We start from the raw sequence: 15,840 nt of genomic DNA, 5'->3' as shown, positions 1-15,840 counted from the left end.
AGGGAGGAGGTGTGATGGTGTGCCTTTTGCCAGCACCCCCGGGTGAGGATTGCCATGCCCAGAAGGAAATAAATGATGCACCAGCTGCCCGCTGAGGGCAAGTGCCTTGGCATAGCCCATGGAAAGGAAAGCAGCTGACTCTCCTGCTTCCTAGAGAGACTCCTGTTCATAGTCATGCCTTGCAGGCACAGCCGTCTCCGCTGTAATTTGAAGAGCATTTATTAGACTTACATAACCCAGGCGGATTGTGGCACTCTCTGCCAGCTGCCTTCTTGAACAGCAGAGTCAGAGCAAGGGCATGGATGGCAAGTGAAATCCTCTACTGCTGAAAGTCAATCTGGAAACGGCTGGGAGGGAAGCAGAGGTGTTTCTCTGGCCCTCTCGGCTACTGTACAAGCAGTGAAAGAAGCGGGCGGCAACGGAGCAAAATGTACCAGTTGTAAGAGCCAATGCCAGGCTGTTGATGCTGTTCCCATGGTGACAGCATCCCCAGGGATGCCTGAACACAGCTCTTCCACTTCTTTACCCACAAAGATGTAAGTAGCAACCCTTGCATTGTTGCCAGTGCTTGGAGTTAGCTAGTTTTGGGGGTTCTTTCCTGAAATGTTTTATTTGGGCGAATTAAGGCCCAGCTCTCTGGGCTGCAAAATCGCCTTTAAAACACCCAGCCCTCACAAGTTGGGGAGGTACGGCCCCAAACCCCATCCAAGAGCATAAACGAACTCCTAGGATTACCTTGGTAGTCTACAGCAGGTGTGGAGAACACATTCCCAAAGCAGTTTAACAACTGATCCCTCTTCCCAGCTCTGTGAAGGGAATAGGTGTCTCCTATCGACTCTCAGCACCCTTAGCAAACTACAGTTCCCAGGATGTTTTGGGGGAAGCCACAACTGATAATGTGGTATAACAGTGCTTTAAAAGTCTGGTGTGGATGAGACCATTCTTTGGTTTGCTTGAAATTTCTGCTGCTGCTTCTTTTGGATTTTAATATTATGTGCTTCTAACCTACCCTGGGACCTTATAGTTAAGGGCAGGGAAGAAATTTCTGAAATAAATACCTAATAATTAAATATTTAACAAATCAATGATGATGACAATAATCATCACAACCACAGCATGCAGCATAAAAGAAGTCTGGTGTACACTCAACATTTTTCCTTGAGTGGAAAATCTATTTATTTCACGTGATTCATATACCTCTTATTGTAATAAAGCCTCAAAGTGGTTTACAAATCGTACATTTGGACACAATTTATTCACATCATTGTAAAAGTAAAGGTAAAGGTACCCATGACTGTTAGGTCCAGTTGCGGATGACTCTGGGATTGCGGCGCTCATCTTGCTCTATAGGCTGAGGGAGCTGGCATTTGTCTGCGGACAGCTTCCGGGTCATGTGGCCAGCATGACTAAGCCGCTTCTAGTGCAGTGTTTCCCAACCTTTTTTGGGCAAAGGCACACTTGTTTCATGAAAAAAATCTCGAGGCACACCACCAGCCCAGATGGGGAAAGGTCACTTTTTACTTATGTAAAAAAAAATAAAAAAATAGTAACAGCATAGAAGGTAATGGTTAGGCTAGCATCCCTCTTCCAAATATGCTAGGTTTTTATTTGCAGGGACTGTTCTACATGGGAAAGCATTCAGCACTGTCATTCTCCCATCTGCCATCTGAATTGGTACTATTCTGGGTCAACTTACTCTGCTGCATGTGTAGATGAAAATGGCACCAAGTGTGGGGGAGGGGGCAGAACAGGTTTCAGATACAGGATATTAAGCATACACGTACTTCAGATGGAACTGGTTGCTTGCTTTGCAAGTTTTCATTTCCCAAATGACTGCCTTGGCAAGCGCAATACCTTCCAGGCTCAACGCCGGTCTCGCGCTGCCGCTTCCCGCGCTCTCAAGGACCCGGGAGGAGGAAGGCGTGAAGGGAATCCCGAAGGCGCGAAAACCTCGCGCATGCGCAGGCCTTCCGCCTGCGACAGCCCAGTAGGCCGGCCGAAGCGAGCGGCGATGGGATGTGGGAGGGAGCTCGCTCACCGCCCCGCGTGTGCCTATGTGGGGCACGTTACAGCCCCGTGACGTCAGCGCCACGCAGGCAGCCAGGCAGGCAGACGGCGAGAGCCCCGCGCTGGGCGGCCTCTCCTCGCCACCGCCGGCCCACCTCTCGCCGCCCGACTCGCCTGCCTCCCTCCCACGGCACACCAGGCAACGTCTCGCGGCACACTAGTGTGCCGCGGAACACCGGTTGGGAAACACTGTTCTAGTGAACCAGAGCAGCGCACGGAAACACCATTTACCTTCCCACCGGAGCAGTACCTATTTATCTACTTGCATTTTGACGTGCTTTCAAACTGCTAGATGGGCAGGAGCAACAGGAGCTCACCCCATCACAGGGATTTATTTGAACTGACGACCTTCTGATCGGCAAGCCCTAGGCTCTGTGGTTTAGACCACAGCGCCACCTGCGTCCCTTCACATCATTGTACCCTTAGTTAAATGAATGTCTACCAAACTTTCTGCTCTTGAGCTCATGAACAATCTATTCTGCATTACAGAACTATCTGGAATGACATTTCCTAGTGTTTTATTCAATAACGATTTCGTGCTTAAAACAAAACCAAAAAACTACCTTGTAATTTATTTCTTCCTTTACCACCAGGTTTCAGGCTGACTGTTTTCAAGAGAAATGCAAAGCCGACCACCATCAACTTCCTCTCTATTAAACGTCAGCAGCATCAAAGGACGATTTCCTCTGTTTATTATCTTCAGCTCCTTTCAAGTTGCTGCACTTTGGTTTTAAGCAATCTGTGTTAGATGAAACCACAGAGCAGTTCAACTAGAGTACATTGACTCTGATAGGACAAAACCTTCACCAGTCTGCGTACTCTGGTTTGGGGCAGGACTTGCAGTTTGAGATAAACACGGACTTCCCCAATATCTTAACCCTTCTCCTGCCTTCAGCGGTTAGGTAATTTTAGATTCTGGAGTTATTGGGGTTATGGGCGTTTGGAGCGAGAGTGCATTAACTCAACGTACTTCAGAATAAACAGCTGAGCTGCAACGTGGGGGGGGGGGGGCTTTTGTTCATTCTACTAAGTGGGACCCTGGACTTTTGCCCCAAAGTCCCACCCAGACGGTGCCGCTTCTTCCCTGCAAAGTTCAGTTCTCTCCTCCGATGCTCCTAAGCTCATACTGTAAATAAAAATTCCGTTGAGGGGAAAAGAACTGCCTTGAGGGAGGGGGTGTTTTTCTTTCTTTTTCTTTCGCAATATTTTTGTTTTGTTTTCCAAAAAAATAACTGGGTACAAGTCTAGTAATATAATACAATCTCCACCAAAATAAAAATAAAAAAATCATTGAGTTTGTAGTGTCATTTCAAGCATATTCTTAAGACGTTAATGGTTAATATAGCCTCTCCACAGCCAAATTTGAGTAGTTGGTGGGAGTGAATTGTTATCTTCTTCCCTTACATATGAAAAGAAAGAAGATCAGGTTTCAACAAAGGTATCTCTTTGTAACAACTTTTGCTACGCTCTTAAGTGACAGCCAGATCCCAAATGTTGTTGAACCATACCTGGAGGCGTAGCTCAGGCTGAAATTTCCCAAACTCTGTTTATCTTGAGCAGATTTTGCAGTTTCACACATTCCCTACACTAAAAAGGAAAGGAAACCTGAACTAACACAAAGCGATATTTGCTCCTTGCTTATACCGTTTCCGTGATGGTTTCTCCATACAAGTCAGTAGTTCTTATCTACTGTAATAGTAGATTCATTTATGACTCTGCCTTAGTTAAGTAGCTTAACGGGGGGGGGGGGGCAGGAATACTTTAAGAGTATTTGCAAGTAACAAAAGCATTACTTGCCCAAAGAGGAAGGTGAAGGAGAAGAGGAGCTTCTGACCCAAAAGAAGGTGTTTTAATATAATTTGGGCAGTTTTGCCTAAGTATGGAAACTGAGCACATTGTACCCTTATGTACAGACTATAAACAGCATTTCTGTAAATGCTATCTCTGACATTGCCTGTCACATAGGTGCTTAATAAGCACAGAATCTCACGTGCCTGATCCCCTGCTTTTTTCAAACTTGACATTATCGTTATCAGCTTTCCAACCAAACAACTTTTTTTTTTACAGCTCCACATTTTGTATCCACCTGCACACTAAAAAAAAACAACCAACCACCACAACCACACACAGGGTAGTGACATCCCGCCAAGTTAAATTATTTTAGCTTATTACATATAACAAGACAAAGGTTTGAGAGGTACAGAAAAGAGCAATGATATCTGGTCCACAACTCAAGAAAGAAAATGATTCTGAGAAGAGAAATGGTTATTGCAGAGATATAAACAATGCCACGAATAATAAGATCATGATTCCACACAAACGAGGCAGGGTGGGCGGGTGTATGTGCTGGGAAGAATTTGTGGGAAAGAGAGGTATTAATCACCCCACCCACCCACCCACCTGCCAATTTCACCTACAATTACCCCTCCCCACCTTGAATCGCATTATAACAGCAAAAGACACAAGACTGGGAAAGGACTTTGTGAGGATAATGTGCGGTTTTGCCCTCAGACCTTTGAAGCGTTCGGCGAATAATATCTGTCTTGCTTAACTGCAAAAAAAATCATGAGAAAGTGTTCCAAGAAATAACAGGACTCCTCTGCTGCCTGGAATTTGGACTTTGCACTCCCATCATGTGCCTCATTATCTGTTTGTTTTATCTGGTGAACAGAACCTGATCTCTGGAGCGCAGAGACTGATGCAATCTGGAAAGTTATCTGGGCTCTCTTGGGCCACTCTGCCACAAGACGCACACATCTGTATTGGCAGACACAGGTCTTCTAGCGCTGGCCGGTGTTTTAATCTTTCTTCAAAAACCTTACCTTGCTGAAGAGTCTCCAGTCTGAAAAGGACATGGCCTGCTTTACCCACATCATAGCAGTCTGGATTTTTCTTCTTCATGGTATGTACGTTGGTGAAACAGGGACCATGGAAAGAGGGAGGGAGGGCTTGTCTGCAGAACCATCCCCAAAGGCCAGTCCAGTCCATATGACCACATGTTCATGCTGAGTATGGCAGAACTGAATGGATCTTCTGGGCTGATTTGGCACACAAGGTTGACAAATTTTTGGTTGCTTTTCTCATGAGCATCCAGCTTACCATTCCACTTCCCTCAGATTGTTCAGGGCCTGCAGATTCAAACACTTCAGCACCTGCTGGCCATGAGGAAAGCCTTGGTTTATTGAGCATTCATCCCGATTTGCTTTCACAAAGCTTTCACAGAGGTTAGATTATAGTATTCATTGAGCATTAGGGATGGGAGGATCTTATAATTTCAGTTCACATTTTGTCATTCTTAAATTTAGCTCACATTTCTGCAGAAGTTTGCTACTTGGGGGGGGGAGTACTCATGGAAATTATTCAGCATTTCAGTGCAACTTTTCTTCTCATAAGCACATTTTCATATGTAGCTATGACCGATGTACATATTTTTGCAAGCAATTTCTTCTAATATTATGCATTCTTGTGTGTTATTTTCACTAATATATTTGTTTTTACACACAATTTCTCCTAATACGTGATTTTTTTTGTAAACACTCTGGCTGGAGAACTGCATTGCAAAATTTAGTAAGTGGGAATTTCGAAGGATGTCTGTGTTTCAGTTCTCATATTGTTTCAGAAACTGCAAATTTAGCTTTTAATGTGAAATGAATATAATTTCTCCCCGATCTGGATCAAGCATTCATTCTGATTTGCTTGCAGGGAGCTTACATATCATCCCATTTATCATTTGTTCAACCACACTTTTCAGTGCATTTCTCTGTCATTTTCCAAACTGCAAAAACAAAACACCAATGTGCATTATATTAGGAGAATGTGCTTTACCCAAATATATATATTAGGCAAAACTGTGCACACAAACAAATGTATAGTAGGACAAATCAGTACTAAAATTCTGATGAATTTTCATGAGGGCTTTATTTCCTTTTCCTTTTTCTTTTTTTAGCAAACTGGTGTAGAAATATGGAGAACTGAATTTAAGGGGGAGGGGGAGAAACTGAGAGAGACAAAATCTGAGAAATTCACCCATCCCTACTCTTCACAAAGGGAACCTGTAGAAAGAGCAGAAACGTCCTGCTTCAAGTCCTGGCTAACTCTGGTGCCTCGTCAACTCAGACTCTGGTAAACTGCTCAATGGCATTCTCCAGTCAATTTATGGAACTTAAAATGATAAGCCGGAGGGATGCTCAGCAAATCCTACATTGTGCCAAACATAGCCAAGAACCATCCAGTCTGTGCTTGTCATGTTCCATGATTTGTGTCATTGGGCTTCCACCCTGTTATCAGCTGCTGTTCCCTTTGGAGCAGCGGCAGAGAACAGACACTGAATTGTCATTAATTGCACCTGTCAATGCAAGCACTGGATGCAGACATCACGCAGGCTAACTCTCCAAACTCACAACAGTACAAATCAAATTATCTCCCCTACCTCATTCCCAGGCCTTTCCCCCCCTTGCACCTCTTTTTCGGGGGGGGGGGCGAGAAACACACTGCCCGTTCCCATGGCTTTTGCAATTTTAAAAGGAGCAGAAGCTGGGAGGAAGATGTAATCAAACTACCATTAGATGATTCTGCCTGCCATTGGCTCTGCCTCCACTTACTTCTCTCCTGTCTGCCCCCCCCCCAATCCCAATGGGCACCAGCCAACACTGCCCAGGAGCCTAAAAAGACTCCTAGGATCACAAACCATTTTTCTTTGTTTACTGTACCTACTTATTTATGTGTCCTTTAACAGTGTCTCAGCATGCAGACCATATTAGGGAAAGGGAACTTTTCCTGGCGTGAAGATAAAAGTGACAGATATCGTTCTCCTTGTTTGATTTCTTCCTGTCATCAGGTGACTGTTAATTTGAAAAGAAAACCCAACAGGAGCATAAAAATAAAAGCAGACCCACCCCCCAAATTTTCCCTGTACTCCATTAACTCTATCTAAATATGCTTTCAGCTGTGGGCATGACTAGCTGAATTTCTAAGGCTGCAACACAGAGCCAAAGTACTGTATAGCACTGCATGCTCCTCCGATGATGTAAACCTCTGCCTGCTGCCAGCAGGGAAAACGTGGCACATCTGGTGCCAATTGCTAGAGCTGATTACTCTCTTGCCATCCTTGCTAATGGAACGGACCACACACTCTCAGGCCAAGTGTCATCTCTCTCTACTAGAAACCAATGGTAGCATTAATCCAATGGGATCAGCTCTGCACAGCCTCTTCTCAACAGGGGCAGTAAACTTGAAAAAGTATGGTTTGCCTGGGCAACTAGGATCAGTGCAATGCACCTGAAATCAATAAAGAAGCAAAGGCTAATAATCATTGGGACTCCTACACTCAGCGAATAGGGAGAAGAGCCATAGCTCAGAGGCAGTAGAGCATTTGCATAGCATGCAGAAGCTCCCAGGTTCAGTTCCCAGCTTCTCTGGGAAGGCTGGGAGTGCTCCCTGCCTGAAACTCTGGAGAGCTGCTGCCAGCTAGTGCAAGAAATACAGAGCTAGATGGACCAATGAACTGACTCCACAGAACAGCAGTTCCCTACATTCCAGATTAAAATATTTATGTATCTTGTTGGTAATTTTTGGCAAAGGTAGCCTCATTCACACTTGCAGGTTGATCACTGCAGGACCAGCTGATGATTTGCATGTGTGAATATGCCACCACTGAGTTAGCCACCAGAGGTCTTGTCTAAAGATTGTAAAAGGTAAAGGGACCCCTGACCATTAGGTCCAGTCGTAGCCGACTCTGAGGTTGCGGAACTCATCTCGCTTTATTGGCCGAGGGAGCCGGCGTACAGCTTCCGGGTCATGTGGCCAGCATGACTAAGCCGCTTCTGGTGAACCAGAGCAGCGCATGGAAACGCCGTTTATCTTCCCGCCGGAGCGGTACCTATTTATCTACTTGCACTTTGACGTGCTTTCGAACTGCTAGGTTGGCAGGAGCAGGGACCGAGCAACGGGAGCTCACCCCGTCGCGGGGATTCGAACCGCCGACCTTCTGATCGGCAAGTCCTAGGCTCTGTGGTTTAACCCACAGCGCCACCCATTCTAATGTGTCTTAATTTGCAACACAGTCCTCTGTTTGAAGGGTTGCCAGAAGACAGCCCTCTCTTTGAAGGGCCGTCAAGTCCAGTTTAAAGATATAGAACCAGGAGCACTGGTTGGTTCTTAAAAGACTAGAGGGGAAAGCTGAAGTGGAGACTCTGCCTCACAAACAGGAAGGTCTCAGGTTCAACCCCCAGCATCTCCAGATAGGGAACGTCCGCTGCCTGAAATCCTGGAGAGCTTCTGCCAGTCAGTGTAAACAGTATTGAGCTAGATAGGACAATGGTGTGACTCTATATAAGGCAGCTTTCTATGTTCCAAGAAGACTATACATATGTGGAGGGTTCCCCCACCCCAACATATTTACTTTTAGAGACTTTCCTATTCCCCGAAGCACGATACCTGCAGGAGCCTGGCTTCCCTGCTCACCTTCTCCAGATATTTAAGGCTATATTTTCTTTCTGCTAGGTACCTCTGTGATACAAGAGGAGATGTGAATTCAATATTCCATGCAAGCGCTCAGTGAATTATAAATCTAACCATTGGCTTCCAATGATGGTCCTACTCAGACTAGACCCAACTGAGATAACAGGCATGACTGCCATAGGTCCAATAATTTCAATGGGTCTCTGAGTAGGACTTTAGCATTTTAGCAAACAACTGCAACAGGACGTGTGAACGAGCATTGGGCCATACATCCTCTCCCCCGCTCCCCATAAACAACCCATACATTCTTACTCGAATATGAATGGAGTGTTTCATTCTTTTTTAGGCCTCATCACAGGTTACCCCAGAAGAAGAAGTTCTGAATCAGAAGACATCAGAAACTGTACAATCACCCCTCCGGTGAGATCCTTAATATTGCTCAAAATTGAGGAATCCATTATTTGTGTTTGTGTGTGTGCATGGGGGGTGAGGAGAGAGAGAATGCCCTTCCCAAAATGTCTAGCATCTAGGGATGGCAGAGAAATTCTATTCAGTTCGCATTTGAATCAACTTTATCAAATTCACACTTAACTGAAACAATACACCTACCTTAAAATACAGCTGTGCTCTGAAATTAGCACTTATCTGAAGTTTGTGGTGCAATTCTCCAACCATCCTTTAAAAAATAATAATGTATGTATTAGGTTAAAACACGCATAAAAATAAATATACTCATGAAAATAACATGCAAAAAAGGCACCACAAAAATGTGAGTTTTAGTTCAAAACTGAATACAGTGGTACCTCGGGTTAAGAACTTAATTCGTTCTGGAGGTCTGTTCTTAACCTGAAACTGTTCTTAACCTGAGGTACCACTTTAGCTAATGGGGCCTCCTGCTGTCACTGCGCCGCCACCACACGATTTCTGTTCTCATCCTGAAGCAAAGTTCTTAACCTGAGGTACTCTTTCTGGGTTAGCAGAGTCTGTAACCTAAAACGTCTGTAACCTGAAGCGTGTGTAACCTGAGGTACCACTGTACAAAAGTGTGCATATTGGGTAGAATTGCATACAAAGATGTGTATATTCAGAGAAATTGGCACTACAATGCTGACGAATTGTCATGAGGATTTAAAAATAAACGAATTGCAAATTGCTGCAGAAACGTGTAAAAATGAGAAACCGAGAGAACGAAAACTGACAGATCCCTACGAAGGTGTAGTCCAGCCCTATGAAGCATCTAGTCTGGCAGCCTCTGAGGTCCAAGCAGTGGCGTAGCGTGGGGGGTGCAGGGGGTGCCGGCCGCACCGGGCGCAACATCTCGGGGTTAGGGTTAGGGGGCGCAAATCCACGGGTTAGGGGGCGCAAATTACTTGCCTTGCCCCGGGTGCTGACAACCCACGCTACGCCACTGGGTCCAAGTGTCAGTGCTGTGCTGAGACCGTGAGGCAACATTGAGAAGGGGCCAGTGGAAGAGTGCGAACGGCTGCCCTGACCCCATTTCTTCCTCTTCTGCCCTTGTACTGATCATCCATTTGTGCTTTCAGCACTTGCCTCCTACAGTCACCAATACGAGTGAGCGCCTGAGCGCCTTGCGGCTGCACATGCAGTCTCACAACTTCTCTGCCTACATCATTCCTGCCACGGATTCACACATGGTAAGGCAAAGGGTGCAGCTGTTCCACCTTTATCAGGGGTGGGAAGGGACTGGGTTCTGTCCAAAAAGAAACACTACGTTTCCAGACCTGAAGCTACAAAGATAGGATGGCAAGTGTGTGTCAAGGCCTCGTAAGAGACCTTCCCTTGTATGTGGCTTCAGATTCCCAGGACTAGCAGAAGCAGGATAGGTTATGCAAAACAATCTATTTGCATATGGTAAAGGTGCAAGTGGCACTGTGGTCTAAATCACTGAGCCTCTTGGGCTTGCCGATCAGAAGGTCAGCGGTTCGAATCCCCACAATGGGATGAGTTCCCATTGCTCTGTCCCAGCTCCAAGCTAGCAGTTTGAAAGCACACCAGTACAAGTAGATAAATAGGTACCACTGTGGCGGGAAGGAAAACGGCATTTCAGTGCACTCTGGTTTCCGTCACTATGTTCTGTTGCACCAGAAGCAGTTTAGTCATGCTGGCCACATGACCCTGAAAGTTGTCTGGACAAATGCCGTCTCCCTTGTCCTGAAAGCGAGATGAGCGCTGCAACCCCATAATCGCTTTGACTGGACTTAACCGTCCAGGGGCCCTTTACCATTTACCTTTTAATTTGCATATATCTGCACACTTTGTATAATGTATGCAGATTGCAGAATTCTGTTTTTCTGGACACTTAATTTTGATTTCCTAGCTGCATAAGTTTTCTGTTTTCTTTTGGGTTTTTTAAGAGGAGATGATATACTGGTATGTTATTAGAAAGGGGAACCTTTCTTGCACTTAAGTGCATTGCAGGGGGTTGGACTAGACAGCCCTCAGGGTCCCTTCCAACTCTACAAATCTATGATTCTGTGAAGACAGTTCCCTGAACTCAGAGGGCTTTTCTGTTTCCCAGAGTGAATACATTGGTGAACGGGACAAGAGGCTATCCTGGATGACAGGCTTCACAGGATCATCAGGTAAATACTCTTTCAGACTTACCACCCCACTTTTCCTGGTCTACCTTGGCCAGTACCCTAAGATACACAGGTCCTGGACAATAAATGGGGGACGTGTGGCCCATTGCAAGTTGTTGGCTCCATCTCCCATCAGCCCCAGCCAGCACAGTCAGTTATCAGGGGGGATGGGAGCTCTGTAGTTCAGAAATATTTAGGTCCCAGGTTTCCAATCCCCAGCCTAGGCCTAATACAGACTTCTGTTCACTGGGAGTTAGAACCAGCACCTAAATTGAATGCCAAGTTAATGGAATGTGCGTTGAAATAATAACAGCACATTATTGTTAGCAAAGTCGCTTCTATAACACAGGAGTCCAGAGTGAAATGAAATCCTGATAACACGTTACTCAGAAAAGCTGAACAAAACAGTATATAAATTGGGAAGAAAAGAACAAAGAGATTTTGTCTTTATTACTTCACAACATCCACATAACCAAACATACAGAGAAAAGAATTCCCTCAGAACTACACAGCCAATCAGGGCATGTGCTACCTCAGCAAATATCATTCCCCCCTGCCTGGCTGTTTCCCTCTTGGCTAGTTGACTTTAGCATTAACAGAGCTAACCCTTAAGCCATATGTGGGGAACCCCTGATCCTCTGGATGTTGCTGAACTCCAATTCCCATCAGCACTTGGCATGATCACTGTCAATTGACTCATTATGAACATGCGAAGGAAGGAAGGCAGGGAATAAATGAATTTTCTGAATTTTTGAATAAGAAAAGTAGCTGCATTTAATGTTTTAAAGATGTTGGGAGGTGTCGTATTCAAGGCACTGTATTTGCTCATTTAAAATAAAAAAATTAAAGGGGAGGGGGACACAAAGGGCAGAAATTCCCCATATCTGATTTCTCACACCTGTAATGTGAGTGTGAAGCTTGCATTGGCAAAGATTCAAATGTGGCCTAAACTTGGTGCTCATGTTCTCTGTGTCTTTTCATTGACATCATTTATAAATGATACACTTCACATGAAAGAGCACTCACAACATCAGTTGTGAAAACATGTTGCCACATCCATTCTACACCATGCATATAAAGGACATTTAAACCACATGGCTCCCCCTCCGCCCACAATGAAGCCAGGGAACCGTAGTTTATCATCACAGAACTACAGTTCCCAGCACCCTTAATAAACTACAGTTTCCGGGATTATTTGGGAAAAGACATGTGCTTTAAATGTATGGTTTGGATATGACCTATTTAGGATGTGGGTGGTGCTGTGGTCTAAACCACTGAGCCTCTTGGACTTGCCAATCAGAAGGTTGGCGGTTTGAATCCCTGTGAGAGGGTGAGCTCCCATTGCTGTGTCCCAGCTCCTGCCAACCTAGCAGTTCAAAAGCGCACCAGTGCAAGTAGATAAATAGGTACCACTGCAGCAGGAAGGTAAACAGCATTTCCATGCGCTCTGGTTTCCATCACGGTGTTTTCTTGCACCAGAAGCGATTTAGTCATGCTGATCACATGACCCAGAAAGCTGTCTGTGGACAAACGCTGGCTCCCTTGGCCTGAAAGCGAGATGAGTGCTGCAACCCTATAGTTGCCTTTGACTGGACTTAACCGTCCAGGGGTCCTTTACCCTTTATCTTTTATTTAGGCCTTGTTTAGCTCTGGGATACCAAGACGTAGTAAAGAAGCTTCTAGGCATGTACAGAGTGTATTTCCTTCACCAAGTAGTAACCAGTTCCAGCAAGTGCTGCAAACTAGGGCTGAACACTTAAGGAATGTGTTTTCAAGCAAGCTGAGGTCATAGCAACTCTGATTTTAGGAATTTATCATGATACACAAACATTAAATTGTTCTGCTTGTTTGTTGTAGGGACTGGTGTGGTCACTTTGCAGAAGGCTGCACTCTTCACTGACAGTCGCTACTGGATCCAAGCTGAGCGCCAAATGGATTGCAACTGGGAGCTGCAGAAATCAAGTTAGTGCCCACCATAAAAATGTATTGGGGTGCAGTTCCCCCTCTGGCCACCAGGGCTGCATAGAGATAGGGAGAAATTCAATTCAGCTCACAATTAAATGCGAACCTTCTTAATTAGCTTTTCCTGAAACAATAGGCAGACTGAAACACAGCCATCTTTCAAAATTGGCACTTCTGAATTTTGCAGTGGAGTCCTCCAGCCAAATAATGTGAAGAAACTAGGGCAGAGTGTGCATAGAAATGCATATATCAGTGAAAATAACATACAAAAATGCATTGTACTAGGGGAAGTTGCTTTGTGAAAATGTGCATACAAAAATGTGAAAATGAATATATTTGCACTAAAACGCTGGTGAATTTTCATAAAAACTATATATATATATATATATATATATATATGCTTTCGTAGATTTTCACGGGTACAGGAATGCAGGTTTTGGTGTCTTCGGGTGTCTTCCCGTGTAAGAGTTGGGGTGTCTGTGCGACGTTTCGACGAGGTCTCACTCGTCATCTTCAGGCTGGTGCTTTCGGCTTCTTGTTACTGGAACAGAGCAGAATCTGGTGTTTGAGTTCCTATAAATACTGTTGAGGGGTGTGGTGTATAGCCTCCAACGTTCTGGGCAGAGAGGAAGTTCCTAGATTAGTGTGCCTTTTCTTCTTTTGTTCCTTAATTACTTGAGGGATATCTTGAGTGATTTCATGAGTGATATTCTGAATACCACAACTAAATGCAGCACAGCCATCTTCTCAGAAAAACTCTTCACAAGCTCAAGAGGTCAAGACACAAAAGCTTTAGCAACTAATCTACACTTAATGACCCACCCAGTGGTATTCAGAATATCACTCATGAAATCACTCAAGATATCCCTCAAGTAATTAAGGAACAAAAGAAGAAAAGGCACACTAATCTAGGAACTTCCTCTCTGCCCAGAACGTTGGAGGCTATACACCACACCCCTCAACAGTATTTATAGGAACTCAAACACCAGATTCTGCTCTGTTCCAGTAACAAGAAGCCGAAAGCACCAGCCTGAAGATGACGAGTGAGACCTCGTCGAAACGTCGCACAGACACCCCAACTCCTACACGGGAAGACACCCGAAGACACCAAAACCTGCATATATATATATATATATATATATATATATATATATATATATTGCACCCAGATGTGGAAATGCTGAGAAGTGAACATAAGACTGGAAAAATGAGAAACTGAAACCGACAGGTTTGTTCATCTCTAGTGCCACACATCAGCGGACAAGCCCTTCTGGACTAAAGCAGGTGTCCTAGGAGACTTCAGTGTGAAATGGATGACCAGGTCAAACAGATACAGTGGTGCCCCGCAAGACGAATGCCTTGCAAGACGGAAAACTCGCTAGACGAAAGAGTTTTCCGTTTTGGAGGTGCTTCACAAAACGAATCTCCTATGGGCTTGCTTCGCAAGACGACAATGTCTTGAGAGTTCCTGCTGGTTTTTTTTCCTCCCCCCCCCTTTTCTAAGCCGCTAAGCCTCTTATCAGCTGATCCGATCAGCAGATAAGCCACTAAAAGCCGCTAATAGCGCTAATCCGCTAATCCTTCAATGGGCTTGCTTCGCAAGACGAAAAAACCGCTAGACGAAGAGAATCACAGAACGGATTCTTTTCGTCTTGCGAGGCACCACTGTACTCCAACCACAAGTCCTGGGCTGCTTCCACCGTGTGAATTTCTTGTGAAACAGCTATGCTCTGTTCACCCACTTTTTTAAATGAGGCACCTGCATAGCTAATTAACTAATTCAATTCATTAATCAGTGCCCATAAAATATCTCAATATGATTTCACAATAAATTCACATCAGGAATAAAAGCAATTAGGCGAATTTATATATGAAAAACAGACACACAGACCCAGGAACCGTTGACACATGACACCTACATCTTGCTAGGATTCAGACTCAAGTCTGCTGAGCTTTATCAAGCGCATCACTGAGCAACTGGTCCAGGGCTGGCACAGTCTCTCCTGATTGCTTCATATAGTTATTGAATAACATTGGTGGCAAGATGGTACTATTTGGAACCCCCCAGCACAGCTGCCTGGGAGCCAGAAGGTAATCACCTGAGGCTATTCTCTGAAACCAACCTTGGAGGTGGTATCAGAGCCACTGTAAAACAGTGTCTCTTGCACCCATCTTTCCCCCCCCCCCAACCCTAGTCTGTGGAGGATACCATGCACAGTGGCAGCAAACGCTTCTGAGAGTGCAAGTAAAAATAACAGCATCACCCTACCTTTCTCCTGATAAAAGTCATCTGTTGGGGCAACCAAGGTCAGTCCAGTCCAGTCCCATAACCAGGACTGAACCCAGATTGAAATGAATCAAAACAATTGGTTTCACCCAAGAGCGCCTGGAGCTGTTACACCACTACCCTCTCAATCCCTAAATCCGAAAAGGGAATATTTGTAGCTGGGCAGTAGTCACTGCAAATGAATCCAGTGTGGGCTTTTTCAGGAGTGATCAAATCACTGCCCCTTTGACAATCGCCAGGACCACTCCCACCCACCCACCCTGCAAAGATGCCTTAATCACATCCTGGACCCACTTGAACCATACCCGCTGCCCTGTCCAGATTCATCCAAGTATGCTGCTGTGTGAGAGCCAGTGTAGTGTAGTGGTTAAGAGCGGTGGACTCGTAATCTGGTGAACCGGGTTCGCGTCTCCGTTCCTCCACATGCAGCTGCTGGGTGACCTTAGGCTAGTCATGCTTCTCTGA

At 45.1% G+C, this 15,840-nt stretch overlaps 1 protein-coding gene and 1 long non-coding RNA gene across 6 annotated transcripts in view; one reads left to right on the top strand and one right to left on the bottom strand.

Annotated features, from left to right (window-relative positions):
- LOC309523649 overlaps nt 1–15,840 on the bottom strand; it is a 39,179-nt gene that overhangs the window by 17,755 nt on the left and 5,584 nt on the right. Inside the window, exons 2-3 of one of the 4 annotated variants that reach the window (XR_014215488.1) lie at nt 9,136–9,202; nt 2,631–2,806 (exon numbers count right to left, since the gene is read on the bottom strand). This is a non-coding gene — a long non-coding RNA (uncharacterized lncRNA). Of the gene's footprint in view, nt 1–2,630; nt 2,807–6,691; nt 7,345–9,135; nt 9,203–15,840 lie in introns of those variants that run through there. The other 3 variants (XR_014215491.1, XR_014215489.1, XR_014215490.1) reach the window with 3 other exon arrangements.
- XPNPEP2 (X-prolyl aminopeptidase 2) overlaps nt 4,763–15,840 on the top strand; it is a 36,155-nt gene continuing 25,077 nt past the window's right edge. The window contains exons 1-5 of one of the 2 annotated variants that reach the window (XR_014215469.1): nt 4,763–4,969; nt 8,873–8,946; nt 10,071–10,181; nt 11,066–11,129; nt 12,984–13,088. Coding sequence is in view for 1 of the 2 variants with exons in the window: in XM_082207566.1 (XP_082063692.1) it covers nt 4,921–4,969; nt 8,873–8,946; nt 10,071–10,181; nt 11,066–11,129; nt 12,984–13,088 (403 nt within the window). In the remaining variant the exon portion in view is untranslated. The remainder of the gene's footprint in view (nt 4,970–8,872; nt 8,947–10,070; nt 10,182–11,065; nt 11,130–12,983; nt 13,089–15,840) is intronic. The other variant, XM_082207566.1, reaches the window with a different exon arrangement.

The sequence above is a fragment of the Podarcis vaucheri genome (assembly GCF_965113315.1).
Source record: "Podarcis vaucheri genome assembly, chromosome: Z".
NCBI classification, from domain to species: Eukaryota; Metazoa; Chordata; class Lepidosauria; order Squamata; family Lacertidae; genus Podarcis; species Podarcis vaucheri.
This window is presented reverse-complemented; position numbering and strand designations above follow the sequence as displayed.